At 43.1% G+C, this 22,817-nt stretch overlaps 1 protein-coding gene across 1 annotated transcript in view; it reads right to left on the reverse strand.

Annotated features, from left to right (window-relative positions):
- Positions 1 to 9,137: 9,137 nt before the first annotated feature.
- The window catches only part of TMEFF2 (transmembrane protein with EGF like and two follistatin like domains 2), a 174,732-nt gene continuing 161,052 nt past the window's right edge, over positions 9,138 to 22,817 (reverse strand). The window contains exons 8-10 of the mRNA XM_037912933.2: positions 17,326 to 17,449; positions 14,417 to 14,575; positions 9,138 to 9,466 (exon numbers count right to left, since the gene is read on the reverse strand). Of these exons, the coding sequence (XP_037768861.1) occupies positions 9,370 to 9,466; positions 14,417 to 14,575; positions 17,326 to 17,449 (380 nt within the window). The 3' untranslated portion in view covers positions 9,138 to 9,369. The remainder of the gene's footprint in view (positions 9,467 to 14,416; positions 14,576 to 17,325; positions 17,450 to 22,817) is intronic.

A 22,817-nucleotide genomic window follows, 5' to 3' on the forward strand; every position in this document is an offset into this window, starting at 1 on the left:
GTAAACGCTAAGCCATCTTTGTGTCTGCCTACGACGTGTCAGAGCATTAAACCGAGACCTCTACCACATGAGCTAAAAGCCAGCTGGCTGTTAGCTACGGCTGTAGAGCAGACTCATTTCTCTCTCTCTCTCTCTCGGTGCCAGAAGGTGTGTGGGTTATACAAGCAATCTCCTTGCAATCAATGGGGACGACTGCCTGAGGTGCTAGGAAATTGTAGGCGATGCATCCCCTCAGGTGGGGTGGGTGGGCTTGGGCAGCTGAAGGGAGGTGCAGAGTTTTCAGTTCTCACCCTACAGATACAAGTGAAAGGAATCCCCAGAGCCATGAATGTGGCAGGATCCTCCCTTCATTTCTACGCCCTCCCATTTCATAATGCAGCACATGGCTTTCGGGTAAACGGGCCCACTGTTATCTTGGCCTTGAGGGGCCCTTGCTCACAGATTGGCAGACAACAGTGTTCAGATAGCATGAGTAGTACTCGTTCCTGCGGACCAACAAAACAGCATTAGGCTATTAAGTATAGAATTGTGTTGATGCATTATGGCAACCACTTAAGCAAGCATTGGCTATTGCTGGATGTGTCTAGCAAATCTGCTAGCAGTGTTTAAAGACAGGCGTCTGAGGCCACATACCAAGCCAGACAGATACTACATTACAGTACTAGCCAATTAACCTGCCTGGTACTAAAGCATCCCATGCTCATTTACAATTAACTTTTCTAGCTGCAGAATTGCTGTTATTGATTTTTTTGCAATGTGCATGGCCAAAAGCCCCCGTCAGGATGGAGGCTCCATTGTGCTGTATTGTACAAACACACAGGACGCTATAGTCCCTGCCGCCAAGCGCTTACAATATAATTGAAAACAATATTCATCAAATGATTTGCCCAAACAGTCTGATGGAGAAGATAGGGCCGGAGAAGGGCTACTGATGCTATAGTGCACATAGTCACCTAAATTAGGGTAACCCCATTGGGGTTCAGCGAGAGCAGGGCCCCTTTAAATATTTTTCCTGAGGAGGGAAGTGCTGTTGGGGGAGCAGAGAGAGAGAGAGAGAGAGGAGAGAGAGCAACAGGATGTGTGTGTCCCGAGCTGCAGATGGAAGGGGTGCAGCAAGCAGGCCCTCACAGAGTGAAGAAGTCAAGAACCTGCCTGAGGCTTGGGAGGGACAGAGCGGCCGATTGGGGACACCCCAGGACAGGAGCTAGGGGGTGCACTGTGCCAGGGAGGAATCACCCGTGAAGGACAGACCAGAGCTGAACCCAGCATCACTGCTGCTCAGAGCTGCATGGGGCTGTGAGTACTGGGGCTGGTGACTTTGCATTGGGAATAAGGCGGGAGGTGGTCGCTCTGTGTGGCTTTGCAGAGAGCGGTGGAAGAGGGCACTGAGGGGTTTGTTGGGGGCATTTTACTGGCGCTGAAGATGACCAGGAGCACCCAAGACTCACCACTGGACTCGAACTTTGCCCAGGATGCTTGAACTCAGTGTGCAGCCACATTGCTCGGTGCCTGTCCTTTCAGACTGTGGTACCACTAGGCCTGTGGGGGCCTTGAGTTGAATGCAATCCCATTTTACCGCTCCCCTATATTTCCCCCTGTTGTTTTTCTCCTTTCATCCCTCTGTAAATAAACATTTCCCCCTCCTGTATTCATTGTACTTTGCCTGTGTGTTCACTCTGGGGGGGTTTGGAACAGGTGCCCCTGGGGCGGAAGGGACTTTCCCTGCTGCGTTTCTGCACGCGCCTTCTCTTGGTCAGAGCTGCCTGCACAGCAGACTCCATCTTGGCCACGAGGATGCTACAGTTACATTAGCTATGCCCTGCTCCTGTTGAAGTCAATGGCAAAACTCCCATTGACACCAGCGATTCCAGCTCAGGTTCGATATGCACAACCTGATGGTTTCAAATTGGTTAAAAATTTTTAAACTATCACTAGAATCAGCTCCCCCACCACGTCTGCTCAACCTCGCCATGATTGCTTGGCGGAGTTCTTGTAGCAACATGGCAGAAGTAGGACAGTGAGGCATGAACTCAGCTCCTTGCAGACCACTGGCCCAAAGGTGAGCGAGCGGCCAGCGCAGCAGTGGCTCTCCACCACCCATTTGTGAATACCGCCACCTATAGCTCAAAGATCAGTACTTCATTAGGAAAAACTGCAACCCCACCCTTTCATGCAGTGCAGTTGCGATGTGTTAAGTATATAAAAACGATGCGGGGTAAGATTAGAGCACAGCTCATGATATCATCATTGCCACCGGCATCACTCTGCTAAAGTGGCTGATCTGGAACAACTGAAAGCAATAAACCTGTCCCTTTTTTCGCAAGGACACCGATGACTGCAGTTTGCTACTCTGTAGTTTGCTATTCCATTTCCCCAGCTGCATTTCCAGGCCCCATTAGACCAACCTGCTTTCCAAAGCAGTTCATTCAGTCTTTAGTAGCTACTAGAATCCACCCAGCCCACGTGGTACAGTGAAAATGAACCTAGTACATGTAACTCTATTAAGAATGAACTTGCAAACACAGACTAGATACGTAAGCAAAAAAAATGGGTTTACTCTTCTGTGATGTCATGCAGCCGCTCCATGTAGCACATTTTGTGTCTGTCAGACACCGAATCAGTGCCCTGTGAACACTAACCATTTTTATTAACCTTTAAACAAACGTCCTTTTTATTTGAAAATGTAAACCGTGCAGTGAGCACTAGCTAGAGCCTTGAATTCAGGTCACATTAAACTGCTGTTGTTCACCTCTCAGCCCTTCCACATTCAGTTGAAAGCATCGTGCCATAAAACTCAACAGTGCCCCTGTTCCACAGCGGAAGGTAATGTTCCATCATGGCCATTTGCATTTAGAAGCAGGAATTTATACTGAGTAATTACACTTCGTTTATGACTGACCCGATGTAAAGCAAGCCTCTTTCAAAGCTCCTCTCACAGCGTGTTTATGAGGTGTTACTCCATTGTGCTAACATTTTTCACCTTTTAATGGTTCTTGTTTCATGTTTGGGTGGCGAAAGGTTAAAGTGTTTTGAGCTGAGAAAAATGAGGCATAGGGTGGCTTTAGCTAGCGTTGCTTCTGTACTTGTTGGCACTGGTCATTTGTTTTAATGAAATGCGGGTTTCCCCCCCCCCCCCCCCTTGCTCTCTTGGTGTTTCTGGCTTATCATTTGCATAAGTACTTCATGACTTCACCTACCACCCAGAAAAAGGTCAGACTAAGCTATATGGTGCGGGGGAGGAAGAAGGGGAGGAAAAACAACAACAAGTAAAGGCTAATGCCAAGGCCTTATATGGGGTTTGAGCATCAAAAGCCTCAAACTGCTCATGGGTTTCCGAAACTGCTCTATACAAGACATCCTTTTTATGTTCCCGCTATGGTTAATGCCATCTATTTAGCTTTATAAAACAGATTCCTAACTTGCTTTTTAGTATGCAGTCTTAGCCGCTTCTGTGTGAGACTGCCGCATATTTTACTGCTTTGTGGCTCACAGTCAGTATTGTAAAAATCCATTTTAAAAAATTGTTGTCAAATGGATTTTTGTTTTCAACAGCCCTCCAGCTGTGACAAAACTGTTAATTAAACTGATTCCACAATAAACCAAACACACCTAATGCAATACACACTTTATTTCAAAATGTCAGGTTTGCAGCTTTAAGACTCACAGCTCCCATGATCCTCAAATTGAACAGGTACGACTGGCCTTGAGAGTCCTACCCTTGGATGTTCTTAAAGGCTTTTCAGTGAAATGAGTCTGCAGGTCATAACGTAACAGTAAATATACCATAATGACCATCATTTACATGATGGGCACATAATGCAATATCAGAGTGTGTGTTACACAGAGGCTGATTTAACAGGCCCTAGACGTTTGGGGTAGCCCCGTCCCATGGATCAGCTAAATATCAAAACTAGCTTTTGGCGCCTGTTTTTTAAAGGTGCAGAACACCCACAGTTCCTGCTGATGCCAACTGGAATGCTCAATGCCTCCGAATATCAGGGCCATACTGTTTTCAGTTATTTTGCGCCACACAGATCCTTTACAGAGACCCATCTCCTGGATGTGAGCGTGGTGGGGAACCACACCCACACATAAATGAAAGGCCAGTGCAAGGAGTTCACTTTGATGTGTGGTAATGAACATCACTTTTAATTCTAGGATTATAACGCCTAATCTAAAGCTGCATGTATAATCGGGGGTGAAAAATGAGGGGGTAGAGATGTGTCTGATGTAGGATGAGAGACACGATAGCCTTTAATCATTTTGCTTTCAAAGACGCTTTGGAGAACGCTTTGAAGATGAAATGTTCAGAGCGGCTTCTGGAAAACAGGCGGCAGCGATATACTCCACTCACCTCTTGACCAGCCCCTGAGCCAGAGGTTGCACTGTGGACGGGGTGCAGTACTGCGTGTCTGGATCTTTGCTGCAGAACACTCCAACTTGGTATCTGGTAAGCTACAGCAAAACTGAGCTCATCATGCACTGCCCAGCTCTAGACATTTGTGATCCAGATAACAGGATTCCTTCCGAAAGAAGCAAGGAGAATATATTACAAAACACTCTGTCTCTACAGCATGCTTTTATTTGTCATAATGGAGTTATCGGTCCTGGAGCGGTAGACAAGCTAAACAACATAATGGCTAAAAGTAAATGTTCTTGCCCCTCCTATATGCAGATGACTTTAATTAGACCGGGGCGATAATTTTCTGTAACTTGTGTATTACTATAACTGGGTGTAAGTGAGCATTCATGCACCTCTTAGTTAAAAAGAAAGAAACATCTGCCCAGACTAGGTGCACAGTAAAAATGTCTGACGTGGGGGAGGGAGACATGTCACTAATTGTTTATAAGATTTAAAGCCTAGCCATTGCTTAATTATACATCCCACTTCTTTCCCCTGTGCTATAAGGCACAAACACTTGAACTAGCTTGCTCCGTTTCAAGCAGTGGAAGGAACTGATGTGATGAACATTTGCGCTTCCCCTCCTATTTCTTTCATAACTTGAACTTCTAAGAAAGGTGTTTTTTCCTCTCACCCCCCCAGTCTTTTTCAACCTAAACAATTCTTCTGAATAGTCTGCTCTGCTTGGCAGCTTTGAGCCATACGTCTCCAGGCAATCCAATACCGAATTTGTCTTCCCTGAACACTGGCGAGCAGAGCTCCTATTTTGCTAATGCACTTTGCCATCATACTGCAAGTCTATGATACCTGGCTCCACGGCCCATTCACATCAAACCCCATTCGAATTGCTCTTGTAATAGCAGTATTTGGCTGCCAAGAATGGCATTACAAGGAGGGTGGAGCTGTTCATGCACCCAACAGTCTCATAGAATGCCTCTGTCTTGTCACGATTCCTACATAACCTGTATGTAGTGGTATCCTTATTATTTGTATTGCAGAGGCACGTAGAGTCTTCAGCCAAGATCAGGCCCTATTGTGCTAATCACTGTACAACCACCTGTTTTACAGATGGAAAACTGAAGTGCAGTGAAATTGAGCCACTTGCCCAAGGTCACAAGGGAAGCCAGTGGCAGGGCTGGGAGTTGAAACCCAATCTTTTGACTCCCCTCGTGGTGCCTTAACTACAAAACCATCCTTCTGCCCTCATGATTACAATGGGAGTGGAGCTGCTCTTCCTCACAAACAGCTTTATATGTTGCCTTTGTCCTGCCATGCTTTCTGCATAACAAATATGTGCTGTTAGCCAGCCTCTTTTATTGCAGCATCACAGCTGTGTGAAAGCGTCCTATGAAAAATGCCAAATGCAGTATTTAAAACTGTAAGCAGTGAGCGCCGCACGTATTTGCATTCTTAACTTGTCTAGCGTTAGATGGCGGAGCCAGTGGGCAAGCTGCAAAATGCCAAACGAACTCATTTACATTACTCCCAGCTCAGGATGGAGCATCTCTCACGGAAATGGTCCAAAACACACCAGATGCCAGCACCACCTCGTCTAATCTCGTTAAGTTAAATCTGCCCGAAAAATTCCCATCTCTCTGCTCAAACTATTCAGATAATAAGCTTTATTTGAAAGCTACTCGGAAAAAATAAAAAGCCACTGAGCTTGCTACAGGTACTGGCTCAGTTTTGGGGTGAAACCTCCATCACCTTCATTAAGCTTTAGCTGGAACAAGAGAAAAAGGCAAAACCAGAGACCAATATTTTCAGACTTGCACACCTTAAGTTAGGTATCTCTAGGGAGCCTGTCAAAGGCCCAAGGGTACTTTCACTTTCAGTGGGAGCTGAGCACGCAAGTGCTCTGTGCATATTTTACCTTTCTCTCCCACAAGCCCATATTTAGGAGCCTAATTAAGTGGCCTTATTTTCAGCAGTGCTGAGCACCTGCAGTAGGAACTGAAGTCACCAGGAGCAGCAGGTGCTCAGCCACTTATATAGATGCCTAAATATGGCTTTAGATGCCTAACTTTAGGCAGACAAGTTTGAAAATAGTGGGGCTTACAGTACATTTATAGCATGTGTATATATTATATAGATATATCAATTTATAAATAGATGCAGCTATTCTAGTACCCTACTTTTTATGTGTGCATTAGCCATGGACAGAAATCAGTACTCCAGCTCCAACTGTTCCCAGACTTTTTGTTGTTGGCGAAAGGCTGGAGGGTTGAAATTTGAACTCTGGATAAAAAAACAACACCCCAGATTGGAACCCTACAAATCGATGAGGTCTCTGTACTCCAGATTCAGTTGGTTGCTTGAATTTATCTCTAATACAATGGCTTTTAGGCTCTTCTGGAGTGTTCATTGCCATACATGTAGTATCTAGCTGTTGAACAAAGCTTAGGAAGGGTGTTAGAACCCTACAGGGACACTAGTTCAATTAAGGGAACTTTTGAAAGTTCCCTTCTGTGATCTGTGGTGGCTGCGAAGATACTCAATTCGATCCTCATACTCCTGCTTTAGATGCTCCTACTGCAGGGAATACATGTTATATTGTCTGCTGTTGATCCTCCAAGTAGAAGAGCTATTCTGTTGGAATAATGGCTGTTATTGGGACAAAGGAAAATGTACTTTATGCTGGATTTATTTTCCCATTTTTGAGCACAGAAGCAGTCAGGTGCTATCAATGGCAGGGACACACCTGCTCACCGTCATGATGCTATTCATGCTCACTCAACTTGGTTACTGTTTTTCTAATTGGAAAATAATCTTTGACAGACACAGAAAGGGAAGATCGGTTGTGAACAAGGATGTACCAAAACTCACCCCCCACTTTTTGAAGCAGGTGGTTTCTCAGCTCAGCAACGAACTGCCAGTCATGTACTCTGAAAAACCTTACTTCATAATCTGCCCCACTACCTGAAAATAACGGAGACCACAGTACTTACACACACCCTTCTATCAGCAGAGACCAGGAAACTGTAGACACCTATTGCCAACTTGTTTTATTAATTAACCAGACACAATCCCAGGCCCTGTGCCCAACACACGATAAAGATATTTTAAAAGGTTTAGGAGAAACAATAGAAAAGAAATGATAACTTGTAAGAGGCCATAGAAATAATCAACTCTAATGGCCTGTCCCTGAAACCAGTTACTAACAGTAACTAAAGTAAATGATGAGAAACTGTAGCCTTGCACCTTAATACCCACAGTGCCTCTAATAATGTATAGAATAGGGAATTTCATGTAAGCCAGTGGAGTTAACAACAAGGCTGAAAATGATTCCATATGCCCTTTGTTATGGTGAAACAGTTCTTAATCCTTGTCAGGGTGTTTTCCTCTAGGCCAATGCTAAATTCATTTGGAGGGGAGTACTATAATGATCTTATTTTTCAATTTCTTCAGGGTCTGATTCTCATACCCTTACTTATAATGAACAGTACCTTACTTCAATGATCAATGGAACAGTACATAGGGAGTAAAACGCTACTGAACACAAGTAAGGGTATCAGACTTTGACCTTTAAATATAACCTTTTCGTCTTCACAGTTTGTAAAACCCCCACTTTGTAAAACAAAGCAGAATAGTGTTGGTTTCTGAACGAGTAAGTCTCAAAGGCTCTCAAGCTGCCGTGGGAATAATTTAATATCTTGTCCATCATGTGGATGTGCAACCTAATGCATTTCCCTATTTTCCTGAGGTATAATCATACTCTGAGTTCCATTACACGTAATGGAGTGGGATTATCCAGAAAGTTATTCATGAGATATTTTGTTAGTGGTTTTCACCTTCTCCTTGAAGAAAAATACATTATATCAACATGTTCATGAGGAACAAACAGCTCTGGCATTCAGCTGTGATTATGTTATTAACTTTTTTTAGCTAATAATTTTCACTCATCAAAAAGAAGCAATTTTTCACTCACCCCAGTGACCAAGAGTTGAAGATTGCTGCATGTCGGACCAATGTGTATGCTCTTGGTTCACCTTGACAGTTACCTCATTCATTTCCAAATAGAAATATTATCCTCCCTGCTCTTCTCTAACAGTTACACAGAATTTCCGTTTTCCCTTCAGTTATGATTTAATTTTGAAGGCAAAGACTCCTATGCTTCGGGGGGGGGGGGGGGGGGGGGGGGAAGTAAAGATGGAGGCAGGAGTGAAAGTAACTTAAAGGACTTACTGGTATGCAGGGTGGCCATGGTCCTGGGTGAGGTGGGGGGACTGGGGCTCTGTCAGTGACCTTTTGCCCCCCACATCAGCGGCCCTGCCGGTACGGTGCTTAAAGTGCTGCCGCGACAGCGCTTTTAACATCATCTGTTTACCGGCCTGTACCGGCGGCCACTTTCTTACCAGTACTCCGTACCGGCCCCTACTGGCTTACTTTCACCTCTGGATGGAGGAGAAGGGGAATAAGGCTGACGAAATGTAGTTGACTCCAGGATCTGAAATATTTTATGCCTTTTCAGAATAGAATAAACTATTCTTCATCTTTCCTGTAATCATAATTTTCCTTGATATTGGACTTACTTAAAACTCTACCCAGTGAGTCTGGCAGAGGCTAACACAGTGCCACTAGAACTGGAATATGAAAAGCTATTTGTTGGTGTCCATTTATAATATCCCAAGATTATACACAGCTATAAGATACAGCAAATCTAAGGCCATTTTTTTCTCATCACTGAGTATTTATTATATATAACAAATACATGAAAAAGAAAAAAACTATATTGTGTGATATAAATAGTTTATTTACATTACAGAAAAACATCAAGACAATGTATACTATTTCAAATATATCCATACATAATCAAATATAGCTGTAGTACATGTTTTCATTGGTGTAGATTACCACAAATGCAAGGCAACATGTGTAGATCTTGTTTTAATCTTTTGTCTATAATACTGTATTTTGTAGTCCAAGCTCTCTGCAGTTAGTTTTGCCATTGTGGAAACATGCACTCTTTAAATTAACCTGGTCGATGCTCTTGTTGTGTTGTCTGAACTGTAGTGCCCTGTGTTTTGCTTCTGTCTGTGGATTCTGTTGCTCCTGGGACATTTTCTGAAAGAAATAGGGGGGAAAATACACAAATCATAGCGAGGCATTTGCTTAACAAAAGGGCTTGGGTGAGAATATGAGGATGGGAAGCTGAAGAGGAAACAGATCTTCCTCCCAGTCACTAGATTTCCTCCCAAACAATGTGTTAGAGAGAACAACTGGGCCATGTTCTCTGCATTCCTGTGAAAAATGTCAGCCTTGATAAAAACTACAGTAAGAGAAAACTAAGGTTGTATGGTTAAGCACTCATAAGTAAGGCTGAGTTTTTGTCATGGATATTTTTAGTAAAAGTCCTGGACCGGTTACAGGCAATAAACAAAAATTTATGGAAGCCTGTGACCTGTCCCTGACTTTCACGAAAAATATCCCTGACAAAATGAGGAGGTGGGTTCAGCACCCACTGCTGTTGGGGTTCCCGGGTCCCCCACCTCTGTGGACAGTGGGAGCTCTGGGGTCCCCTGCCGCTGTGGGAATGGGAACTGCAGGGTCGCCTGCCCACAGAGTTGGGCCCCCCTGCTACCCACCATGGCTGGGCAGCTCCGGGGAGTTTCCCGTTGTCCCCTGCGCCTGGGCAGCTTTGTGGAGTCCCCCACTGTCTGCTGCAGCTGGGCAGCTACAGGATCTGCCTGCTGTCGCTGCAGCTGGGCAGCTGCGGGGAGCCTCCGTCGCCCCCAGCTGGACAGCTGCAGCGTGCCCCCACCAGTGTGTGTGTGTGTGTGTGTGTGTGGGGGGGGGGGCTAGGAGCTGCCGGGGGTGGGAGGCGGGCTGGAAGCTGCAGCCCGGGGGCAGAAAATGTCATGAAGGTCAGTTGAAGTCATGGATTCCGTGACTTCTGCGACATAATGGTAGGCTTACTCATAAGACAAGTGATGTCAAAGTTAAAGTTGCAAGTACAACTTTAACTCTGCCCCCTTGTAATAGGCATGTCCTACACAATACATTCCTTAACTGAACTGTCGCATATTATTTCTTAACTAATATAACAATTTTCAGGAAACAGTAGGAGGAGCTAGACTAGGAAAGATCCCATACTCATTTGCAAACCTTTTGTATGAACTAGGGCACCATCGCTAGCAAACCTAGGACTGATTCACAGAGCTACATGTCATCAGCTCACTGACAGTCTCATAGCCCAGAGTAGCCTCTTGTGCACACTGAACAAGAGAGGTGGCAAAATAGGACCTTGCAATATTCCACAAGAATGATCTCTGGAATCTCTCAAGCAAGAAAGCACAGAACCACTAAATCACAGTGCACCTAGAATCTGCAAGTGAATCAATAAAATGTCATGGTCAGGTTTATCAAGGATGCTTGACCAATCAGAAAAAATGAATATGGACATTAGACCTTTGACCACTGGTCACTTCACAAAAATGGAGATTGTTAACCAAAAAAACAAAAACAAACCTCAAACAAACTAGCATAACCTCCATACCCAAGTCTAAAGCCAAAATGTGAGTTAACAATTAGAGCTGAAAGAGTGCTATTAGCTGAGAGACAAGTGTGTGAAAGCATTGATTCTCTGGACGACAGGTCTCTAGATGACTGTGCGGGGGGCGTGACTGGTGCCTTGTTAAAATATCCTCTTAAAACATATATTCCATTTTTATTTTGGGTATTAGTAGAAAAATAGTGAGCTCCAAAAAGACAACTGGAAATAGAAACACTCCTAAATCCTTAAACAGGGCGAGTGGGTGCACAGATTTCAGAATTTCTTTCGACAAGAAAAGAAAAGGAATTAGGGACCTGTTTTTAAACCTAAGCGCTGAACAGGTCTTTAGGTGGCTAAATATAGATTTATATGCCTTCACGCCTCCACATTTGAAAATTGGGTCCTTATCCTGTCACTAACAAGTAACTAGGCAGAGCTGGAATGTTTCCAGGGACAATCCAGAGATGCAGGTTTGGTCTGTGCAGCTACCAAACATATGGCACAGCACCTGAGACTGAAGCAAGGAAAGGGAGGAATCGGAGGTCCTGAGAAGTTCTAACAACAAACAAATAGCCTACAGGTGCATTTGGGCTGGGAGAAAAGGGATTGATTCAGTGAGGGTTGGCCCCAGATGATCAGATGAGTGGCAGTGGGGGTGTGTGTGCTAGCACTGGACAAAAGGCCTTCGCTCAGTGGATCCAAACCCATCTCTCAGTACAAGAGTGGATTCAGACCATGAGATGGAAGTGATGGCCCGGCTGGAAGCAATGGGTTGCTCTACAATGAACTCACATAATGACGGTGTGGTCATGGGGTCCAAAGTCAACTGGACTGAGTTGAAACTTAGGCTTACTTTTATGAAACAAAATTTCTTGAATGAAAACATATACACGGTGTGAGTCTATAATACAAAGTGAAACCTCTACTCCAGATGACTACCAGCTAATGGGAACAAAGTTGGTTTAAGAAAGGTGACCAGTACCAAGGAACTTGAGATACTACTACTACAATTGCTAAAGTTAGTAAAACATGGTACAATATGGGATCTAAGTGTATGCTACCTGTGGCCGGCTCAGATGAAGGGTCTTTGGCTGTGTTCAGAACAGAGTCCGGTTCCATAAACTCAGTGATGAGCTGAAGTTGAGCCACTTGGTCCTTGACTCCTTCAGCCACCTGAAGTAAACCGAGCTTTGTGATGCGCTCAGTGTGAGACCTATGTTTATTTATGAACATACCCATTAAAATAATGTAAACTAGGAACTAGAACACAGGCCTCCTGCCTTCTAGCCAGCTGAGGCTAACAGGATGGCTTGAGTCAGTGATTGTGTAATCCTAGCAGGCAAAGCACACAATCCATTCATTTTTAATCAAGTTATTTGCACAAATAAACTGCCATAACTAAATACAAATAAACTGCCATTACTAAGTAATACAAAGCAGTAAAGAAAAGTGCTGAGAGACAGGACAATGCTGAGCACAACCTTATATTTCCAAGTCCTCCTTCACCTACACTGTTCCGTCTTTGTCTTGTCTTGTCTCTCAAGTTGGAAGGTCTCTGGTGGGTGTCTCTCTATGGGCTCAGTTAGGAACAAGGATGAGCACTACTGTGATTCCTAACTTCAGTGGGAGCTGGAGGCTCAGCTTTGGAAAGCAGCACAGGCATTTGCAGTGCTATATGCATATGTTAATAATAGTAACAAATAAATGATTAGTAATAATAATATTGGCAAATGGCACACAAGTACAAGTTTTAGACACAGAGATCCAAATTCCATGCTCGTGCAAACTGATGAAACTTAAATCAAAGTCACTAACTGAGAATTTGGCCATAAGACAGTCTAACGGGTTCAAGTTTGACTTCTTCTCTCATATAAGGATTTTTGAGCACATTTTTATTGTCTTTCCTACTTTGAAGAGTTCATGCATTGGGATGTCCTGGAGTTCAACCCAATACACTCATGTTCACTCAACCATACTTGTGCAAATCATACAGTCACATGTGCATTTGCAACCAGAACTCTTGGAAGTTGCAAACTGCATGCACTTTTCTTAAGGCACTTAGGTCTCTGTATCTGAAATGTAGTCTAAGTTGTTAAGTGAGGTTTGGAGGCTGTTTTGCGATAATCACAGGGATTATAGAAAAAGGTCAACATTTATAAATTAACCACATTAGAACATGCGGGGGGGTGCTAACACATATTAAAAGTATCAGTGGGATATGTCATCTTGATTGCAGTACCATAGATCCTAATCTAAATCTGTTAAGTAGGAAGGATTCATATCTTTTCCCCTGCTCACATGCTCTACCTTACTAGGTTGCCTGAAGGTGAAAAAAACTAGAGTCACTAAAAGAAAATGACATGGTGCATTTTCCCATTTATCAGTTATTTTTCCATCTCCTTTTTTATGTACACTCTTTTTTGGTATGAATTATCTCCATGTTCCCTGTAACCCACTTTAATATAATCCATTGCCTCTTCTGGCATCTACTGTTAAAGGTAGTAGACTTGATGAACTCAGCTTGGCCAGAAAGCAGCTCAAAGCTTCAGCAGATGATTTTGCTTTACGCATTTAGGCCAGGGGAGGATTTATTAATCATTTTTTGTCTTTTCCAGGAGCAAATGCTGCACTTGTCCTCTAACCAGACAGTGCAACACTGATACTGAGATATATTAGAGCTTTTATTTTCTATAGAGGTATGATACCTGTGTTTTATTTTCCTGCCTTTTGTTTAGAAATAAATCCTTTTTCAATCTGATTTATCGGTAGAGCTGTACGAGGGCTGAATGAGTTTCACCTGGTGATTTCTGACAAAAGCCTGGAGAAACTCGGAAGCCAGGGCTCACTCTGAACTCTTCCAGAAACAATGAAACTGGGTCAGTGAGGTTGTACAGTAGCACTTGTGGGCCTGAGAAGAATAATTACACTTCACACTTTAATTCTGAACTACCTTGAGGCCACAGTTTCCATGCTAATAAGCGCTTCTTTATTTACAAAAATGCAACATTACACCTGGATATTTATCTAGGTTCCCATCCAGCAAAACACCAAAGCACATGCATAACTTTAAGCCTGTGTGCTGTCCCCTTTATTAAAATAATTTCAGTTGTCTTAAAGTTATGCATGTGCTCAAGTGCTCTGCTGGATTGGAGCTACAGTGATGGGCTCTTTGGAAATACATACACAGGTAGAAGTAGATTTATTTAGTAACTGTTGATTCAGTTGCCTCATTTACATTCCCTTTATTTATATGAACAATATTTTATCCAAGCATCTGAATACAGAATGTGAAACTTCATTTGCTATATGTGCTGGTGTGGCCTAAGTCTGAATACATTGGCATTGAAATACAGTCGTGATAAATAAATCAGCACTGGGACCAAACAATTCTTTCCCCTACTTCAGTGAATTAAGTGGGATTCGTTATCTGAGTGCAAATGTACTAGTCTGTGTAACTGGAGAATCAAGTGGGTATAAACCAAGTCCCTTTTCTTCTATCGCAAAAACGTAGCAATACTGACCTTGTAATGCAGAGGACTACAACACAGATGATAGCAATCTGGATGGTTCCAATCACAGCTGCTATTAAGACGTACTGAAATCGTACTGGCCCTGGAACCACATATAAAACGCTGTAGTCCTTTTTTTCACAGTGTTGTCCAGTGTAGCCTGCATCACACCTGCAGTGAAAGATGTTTATCCTGTTACTTAGATCTCCTGCATCCCTTTTAGCAGAGGGACAGACTATGCCCCTGATTAGAACTTGAGAGGGAGGCTCTGTGTATAAAAGCACCGCTTGGCAGACACTGTGTGGGCTTTTTTTTTAAAAAAAAGGGATGTAGATTATACTTCCAGGTTACGCGAGGACTGCCTTGACCTCACAAACACCAAGTGGCTACAATAATGAGACACATAGCTACTTGGATGTCTTAAATGTGGTGACTATTTGGATTAGGGGAGCACCCAGAGACCCCATCCTAGATTGGCACCTTATTGTGCTAAGCACACACACAGTAAGGGACAGTCCCTGCCCCAAAGAGCGTCCAGCCTACAAGACAGACAAAGGGTAGGAGAAATGAATGACAGTCCTGAAAAGCTGAGGGCTGTGCAGGGATACCTGCTTTTCCCTTGGATTCACAGGTGAGCCATGCATTTTTCATCAACCTATGCCAACGTGTTTGTCTGGGAAAAGCTTTGGTTTTGATGACACTGGGTTGCCTCTAGGATAGTCTATTTTACTCTTTAGCTATTGCTTTCCCCATATTTCCTATAAAAGGCAAAATCCTACACACCCCACAGAGCCCGAATGTTTGGACCATGCACGAGGCCTGTTCGTCAGGAGCAGAAAGCAGGCACCCACTGCACCACCAAGTCCGGTTGCTTCACAGCTGCTATTATCACCCTAGCCCCAAGGCCGCAGCAGTCTCCTTAGCTCCTAGACCCCTTCTCTGAAGAGGTAATAGCCAATAGATTCATAGGGTTTATGGACACAAGGGTCCATTAGGGTATCTAGTCTGACCTCCTGTATATCACAGGCCATTACACTTCACCCTGTTCCCCCTGGACTGAGCACAATAACTTGTGCATATTTTCCAGAAAGGTCTCCAGTCTGGATCTGAAGACCTAGAGAGATGGAGAATCAGCTCATTCCAATGCTAATCACCAGCACTACTAACAATGTGTGCCTTATGTCCAAGCTGAATTTGTATGGTTTCAGATCTAAGTACTGGCCTTTGCGCTACCCCAATCCTGGCACTGCTCTCCACTAGGGTGGTCCTTAGGCACAGGTCAGAGTTTCCTGAATGTAGCTGTCACCTGCACCTGCTGATGCTGCCAAGTAGCCATAGGGCAGCCGGGGATCACTGGGGCTCAGGGGAGCCTCAACCTGCTCTTTCTTACAGCAACACCCCCCAGGGCAACAAGAGAGGTGGGAGGAGCAGTTCTGGTGTCTCTTGTCCAAGGACATCCCTATCTAGGCGAGATCCCTGGGGGCCAGGCCTGCTGGGTCTAGGTCTTCTTTGTGCCATAGCAATGCAAAGTGGTCGCAGCGTGGCACAGGATTCAGGCCAGAATGTTTTATTTGCTAATGTGCAATGAAGTCTTAGGGATAAACTGGTCACAATTTGGGCCAAATCCTGTCAGATGTGGAGTCGCCTCCTGAGTGGGCCCAAGTCCCCTCAACTCCCATTAACCTCAGTGGGAGGAGATGGTGCTGAGACCCTTCCTGGAGGTCCCCAAATCCCCTCAGATGCTAGAACTCCCTGTGCTTTCGGACGAGAATGCCAAAAATATCCCACGTTTGGTACTTTTCCCTTGGTGGGGTACAGGCCATCTTGTGCTGGACTCTGACGCAGATTACCCACTGAAGGCCCTGCAAATGAACACATAATTTACCTATTTGTCCAATTGCCACTAAAATCCCTGTTTATTCTGTCCACTGCCACACAAAGTCTGTTTCTCTCCTCGCTGTTTCCCCGTCCTGCTACCTTCTTCCCTGTCTGATTTCCCACAAAGGGGAGTCTAGTTGTTCCCTGGGCTGGCTCCGGTGCTGCTGGCAGTGGAACGGAGAGGCATCACAAGGGAAACCTTGCAGGTCAATGGCACTAGCAACTCTAAGAGACTTGGATCTTGTCTTAGAGGTGGTGGTGGTGCTCACTGAGCTTTGTGCTCCAGGCTAGGGTAAGGGGAGGCATGCAACAGCCTCGACATGCCCCCACCTCCAAGCCTTGGAACCAGCTGCAGGAGACAAGAATGTGGTTGGAAGAATGGAGAAGCAGGGGTAGCCAAGGGCAAAACAGACCACAGGATCTAGGGGAGATCTGCAGGAGCCGGTACCCTCCATGCAGAGCTTCCGAGGAACTGTCTGATCTCCAATCTCCCTGTCTTGTATACCTCAGAACAACAGCTGCAGCAAATGTGCACTTCATCTCCTTGCCCCCACCATATTCACTTGGAGGAAGTATGAACTGCTGAAGTGAAATCCGAATCAGCTAAAGGGAAGCCTGGGTGTTGCTTCAACCACCACTCGTCCTCCCTGCCCCGTCCTCTTTCTAAGTCACCTTACACACAAAGCTGTAAGAAATTGTCTTCCATTCAGTTCTTCACTTTTTAAGGTTTGCCTATTGTGAAAGTATCAGGGAATACTAGATTTCAGTGCTACAAGTCAACGAAAAGCACCCATTGGCTACGCTTGCCCTTTGTGGTGCATTTAAAAATATTTAAATATGTCTTAAGGTTATTTCATGTTTTTATAATCGATTGACATTGTGGCATAATTCACAGCAATTCTGCTGCATAATTTAGGTCTAAGGTGCTTTACCATACAAGGGTTTTTGGCTAATAATTATTTTCCACACTGCATCTAGATTACACATATTAGCAACTCTACATCTTCCACTTATCACCACCTGCTCTGGAGGAAAAGCGTTACCTGCAAGATGGTTCCAACATATTAGTAGAATGCTCGCACTTCCCATGCATGCAGAAGCCATTGTAGTGTTCTGGACAAGGAATGTAGATCCCTCTGGCACTTTCTTCCAGTTTATTTGCATTCTCTGTGAACACAGGTGAAAAGAACATCATCAACCTGGAAGCATGAAGTAAGGGGAGGTGAGAAGAAACATGGCATTAAATGCTCAAGATACAACATAGGAAAAATTCAAAAGGGCAAGATGTGAAAGACTCCTATTTAGTTGTAAAAGAAAGAGAAATACTGAAATGATTTTGCAACCCAGAAATCTATGCTTAAACAGGACTAATATTAGACAGGAATCACCTAGCATAGATGCAGAGCTTTGTAAGCTATTTTGTGATTCTTTTGCTTATCTAATTCCCTTTAGGTTTTTGCAATGTGTTGCCAGAAAACCTAACTTTACTATTTTAAAATTTTTTTTACTATATTTAAACATCACAACATATTCCATGAAAAATGTCCAATAATATCTGTTCTCCTTTAAATTCTCTCTCCGCAGAATCATGCAGGGCTAGGAAGAATCTGGACATCGATATACTTGAAAGGCTACCATAAAAGAGACAAATTGTTCTCTCTTGCCCCAGAGGGCAGGACAAGAGGGAATGAGTTTAAACTACAGCATAGCAGATTTGGATTAAATCTCAGGAAAAACTTCCTAACTGTAAGAACAGTAGGACAATGGAACAGATGGCCAAGGGAGGTTGTGAAAGCTCCTTCACTGGAGGTTTTCAAAAGGAGGCTGGATGGACAGCCATCTGTCTTGGATGGTTTAGACACAACAAATCCTGCATCTTGGCAGGGAGTTAGACTAGATGACCCTTGCAGTCCCTTCTAACCCTGTGATTCTATGCTTAGTGGAATACACGTAGTGAGATGAAGGATGGTTTTGTGGCTAAAGCACAGGAGTAGAACTTAAAAATCCTGGTTTTTATTTTCAGTTCTGTCACAGACTTTCTGTGTGACACTGGGCATGTTGCTTAACAACTCTGTGCTTCAGATTCCACAGATGTAAAATGGGATCCCTTCTTCCGTAGTGGGGCTTGTGAGGATAAATTCTTTAATACTCATAAAGTGCTTTGAGATCTTTGGATGAGACATACAACATTATTATATAGTCTCTTTCAATGTGCACAGGTATATTTCCACAAGCATTAGATTGGCACTGAACATATGAATCAAAGAAAATATTTACCCCAATGTTGTCAGTAAATTGAAAGCTCCAAATATGAATTTAGGTTGAAATGGGTCTATGTTTAACATTTACATAATGTGTTTAAATGCCTAAGCACCATCTGCAATATACTCACTCTCATTTGGTAGAACATCAAGTTGTTAACTACACTTGATAAATACATTCAAAGCTGTCCTATCTGGGTTAGGGATTTCGGCACATACTTCATAGACTTATATCTGTACTTTTTTTTTTAATATGTGAAATGTCAGATTATCTGGCCCTGGCATAGAGAGAGAGAGAGAACATTCTCCCTCAATGCCTGCTATGCAAGGCCAGACACAAAGGCAGGATCTACACATGAGGGAGCCCAAGGTCATACCAAGTGGTATGTGTGCACTACAACCCCCTCCCACCTGTCGGCGAGTCTCAGAGCTGGGCTCAACTGACCTGGGTTTGTTCTACAGTGTAACCACCCGCCCTTGCCAGGTTTCCCCAGCCTAAGCCCGAACCCCTACACTGCTATTTTAGCCTGTGGCGTGAATCCCATGAGCCCAAGTCAGTTGACCCAGGCCCAGAGACTTGTTGCCATGGGTCTTTTATTGCAGGGTAAACTTAACCCAAAAGGCTAGGAGGGAAAGGGAGATATTAGATGAAAGGGGCATAGAAAAGACACAGCCCAATCCCCAGATGCCCGGGTTTACACAGTAGGCCGGGTGCACTGGGGTCAGCGGACTAAAGAGTGCAAAATGATGGACTCTCTTTTAGAGAGCTGGCTGGGAATTTTTCGGTGAAATGCTTTTTAGTCAGAAAACACTGAGTTGTAAAAAGTGAAACTGTTTGCAGGAAAGGATCATTTTCAACAAATTTCCCGTTTTTGAAAAAAAAATGTTTTAATTATTTAAACATCCAATTTCGTACTTGTCAAAATGGGATATTCTGATATTTTTGAAACAAAAAATTTCCATTTTTTTTCAGTTTGAAATAACTTTTTATTTCCAAATTTAAGTTAACTTTTAGTAAAAAAAAATAAAAATTAAGAGGTCAAAATTGAAATGAAATATTTTGAAATGATCAAAACAAAACATTTTTCCTGACCCAATCCAAATTTTTTCTCAGGCTTTTAGTTCACAAAAATCTTCAAGATTTCGACTTTTGTCCTGATTCAGGAAGGGAAAAAAAATGACAAAATCTCAAAAAAATTCACAGGATGGGAAACCTATTTCCTGCCTAGCTCTAAGTGTGTGTACTTCGGATAGCGACTGTGCTCTTAATTGCACATTCTGGCCCTAACGAAACAGGTAAGGCTGATTTTTGTTTTGAAATTTTACATTGTTGTGCATTCTCATCTATGATAATAATATTCTAGTTTGCTAGTAATATTTTAAAATACATTTTAACACCAATAATAATGCTAGCCAGAAAAAACAAGCGAATAATGGAGGGATATATCTGATGATAGATATCTGACATTGACAGAAATAAATGGAAGCAATAACAAAAGATTTGCATTTTCCTTGGATTTAATAAAACAATGATAATTTATGTTCAGCTCTGTGGCTCAGCCATGCCAGCATTAGGTATGCTTAAGTATTATCTTGCCTTTGGGAAAAACAGGTATAGCAGATCCAAGATTCAATTTTTCATAATGCATTTTTTCCTATCACTACTGTCCAAAGAGAATTCTGCTATCTTCACAACTTGCACTAATAAAGTTGAGTATTCTTCCTTATCTTAAAAGAGATAAAAGCAAACCACAATCCCGGAAAACCTTGAGGAGTGGCCGAACTATGGATATTGCTAAAACATGCAAAGCCCTCTTTCATAATTAGGGTTTTGTGAGGACATATCAGAATATAGGGCTAAATTCTCCCCTGCTGCAGGAAAAGCCATAGGAAGGGGGTGAAAAATAGTGCACCAGGCTGAGGATGCAGAAATAGACCTTCTTTCTCCTGCTTGAGCAAGGAATTTGCAGCCGTGGAGGAAGGGCTAGAGACATGAAGCCTGGGGGTCCGGTACAAACTTGCAATAGCTGTGCTATCAGTGCAGAGTACCTGCAGTGTCAACATCTTTCAGAGGCTCTTCTCTGCCCAGCAGTACAGTTGCTGTGCTACCATACTCCAGACCAGGGTGACAAGAACCATGGAGAGGTAACTAACACTGAAATAAGCAGCATTAGCCTACCTGGCTGTGTAGGTTATGGGCAGTTCCTGTGTGAGGATACAATGGAGAGCGGCTGCTATATTATTGTCCCATTTTTTGATAGCCACTGTTCACCACGACATACATACATATTTTAATACAAGTCTAGCTATCTAGGCCCTTAACTGAGCCCTTCATCGTGATGTAGCTGTCTTACCTGTGGAAGGGCGGCTGGTAGTGAAACACTGTGGGATACTAGGTATCACGATGCATAGCTCCTTTGCATGGACCAGACTGCTCCCTTTTGAGGGAAAACATAGCCATATTGGGCCTCATGGGAGAAAAACTCCCCAAGGTTCCCTCCTGAGCCTGGCTACAGTAAGACATACACCTGTTAGTAGAAAGACGTGTCAGCTGTTGTGGTGCTGGACATGGTTGGGTCCTGTCTAAACTTGAGGTTGAAGCATTTTCAGCTCTGGCCAGCTGTGTCCATTGCTAATATCCATATTATTTGGAATATTTGGAGATTCAGTCATTGCTAACAAGGCTATGGGATGGGGTTTGTGTCCTTACAAAAAAAGGCAGAGAGCAGCATTTTTTTTCCCTCCAAGCCTTGTGGATATTGGTGAATTTGCAGATGGCCTAGAATTGTCTGCAGGTGGCCCTGTGCCCTGGACTAGCAAGGATCCCTGCTTCTCCTTGATTTGTGGGCAGCACCACCATACCACCAATAGGATACCCTTTGGAGCAGGAGAGGGGGTGGACTTCACAGTGCCGAGAGGAATCTAGCCCGCATTACCTCTGGGGAAAATGTAACAGTGTTGGCAAGGGTGGAAGTGGATAAAGGCATATCCCTGAACTTGTGGAGGGTTCTCCATGGTTTCAGGGCACAGGGGATGGCAACACCTTTCATATAGGAGAAGGAATGATTTTTCCCTCCTTGTGTGGTTATGTCTTGTGTGAAAAACAGTACACTGTGCATCTAGCCCCTAGCACACTGCAAAAGATAACCTAGGCCCAATAATTTGTAAATCCGTAAGTATAATACTGTGATGGAGAATGTTTGACTGGATCAGAAATGGAATAGCCTAGGATTTACAAATGCTCCATATAATGCTTTATCTTTTAATCCAGATAGGAGGAAACCATGAAATTTAGAAATGAATCATCCACAGTTCCTCTTGTTGATTAGAGTCTTCTCTAAAGCAGTTAGATATTGAGCTCTCAAGATTTCCTTTCCTTATCTTATCAAGCATAAAGCTACAGTATGGTAGAAAACCTCATTTCTAGTTTGATCTGCAGTTTAAGTTATTCAAAAGACAGAAGAGCATCCCAAACAGGATGAAAGCAGAGTTCATACAATTTAACGAATTCTCTAACAATTGTGCGATATGGGAGCATTTTGTTTCCCAACCAGAATATTTCTCTTGCATGGAAACCTTAGACCTTCTCCACGTATTGCAAATTTTTTTTTTCACTGCACAGATAAGAAGATTCATTTTTACAGACTCAAGGAGACCCAAATCCAAAAAATAAAGTATTCACTAAAAGCTGTTTCATTTTGAATTGATGAGCTATGAAAATCAGTGCAATTAAAAAACAAACAAACCATCAAAACATTGCAATGTGCTTTTATTTCTTTAAATCATTTCTAGATCGTCTAGGTTCTAATGCTCATTACCATAGCATAATTCTATCAGAGCACCTTCCAGAGATGCATTAAGCAATGAGACTACCATTTGTCATGTGTGGTTCATTCACTGTTCATCATTCAATAATAATTACTGAAATAAGACCCATAAAGCAAAGCCATTTTCTTTAACATTTAGACCACTGATGAAATAAAAAAGACTTTATGATACCCAAGGGGTTATAACTGAGCAAAACAGGTTTCCAGGCCTCACAGGAGAAGAAATAACGGGGTTTTCCCAGCATAATTTGTGATTATTCAAAAAGCAGATACTGCAGGCACATATTTAAACTAATCAGATTTCCTCACTAAACTGAGGAGCTCATCTTCAGCACCAATCTCACATCTACAGAGAGCAAAGCTTAAATTTAAAGTCATACTTCTTTTTTCTGGCAGAGAGCAATACTACCCATGAGTTCAAAGTTTATTAAATTGACGTAACATTAA

Source organism: Chelonia mydas, chromosome 11 (assembly GCF_015237465.2).
Source record: "Chelonia mydas isolate rCheMyd1 chromosome 11, rCheMyd1.pri.v2, whole genome shotgun sequence".
Taxonomy (NCBI): domain Eukaryota; kingdom Metazoa; phylum Chordata; order Testudines; family Cheloniidae; genus Chelonia; species Chelonia mydas.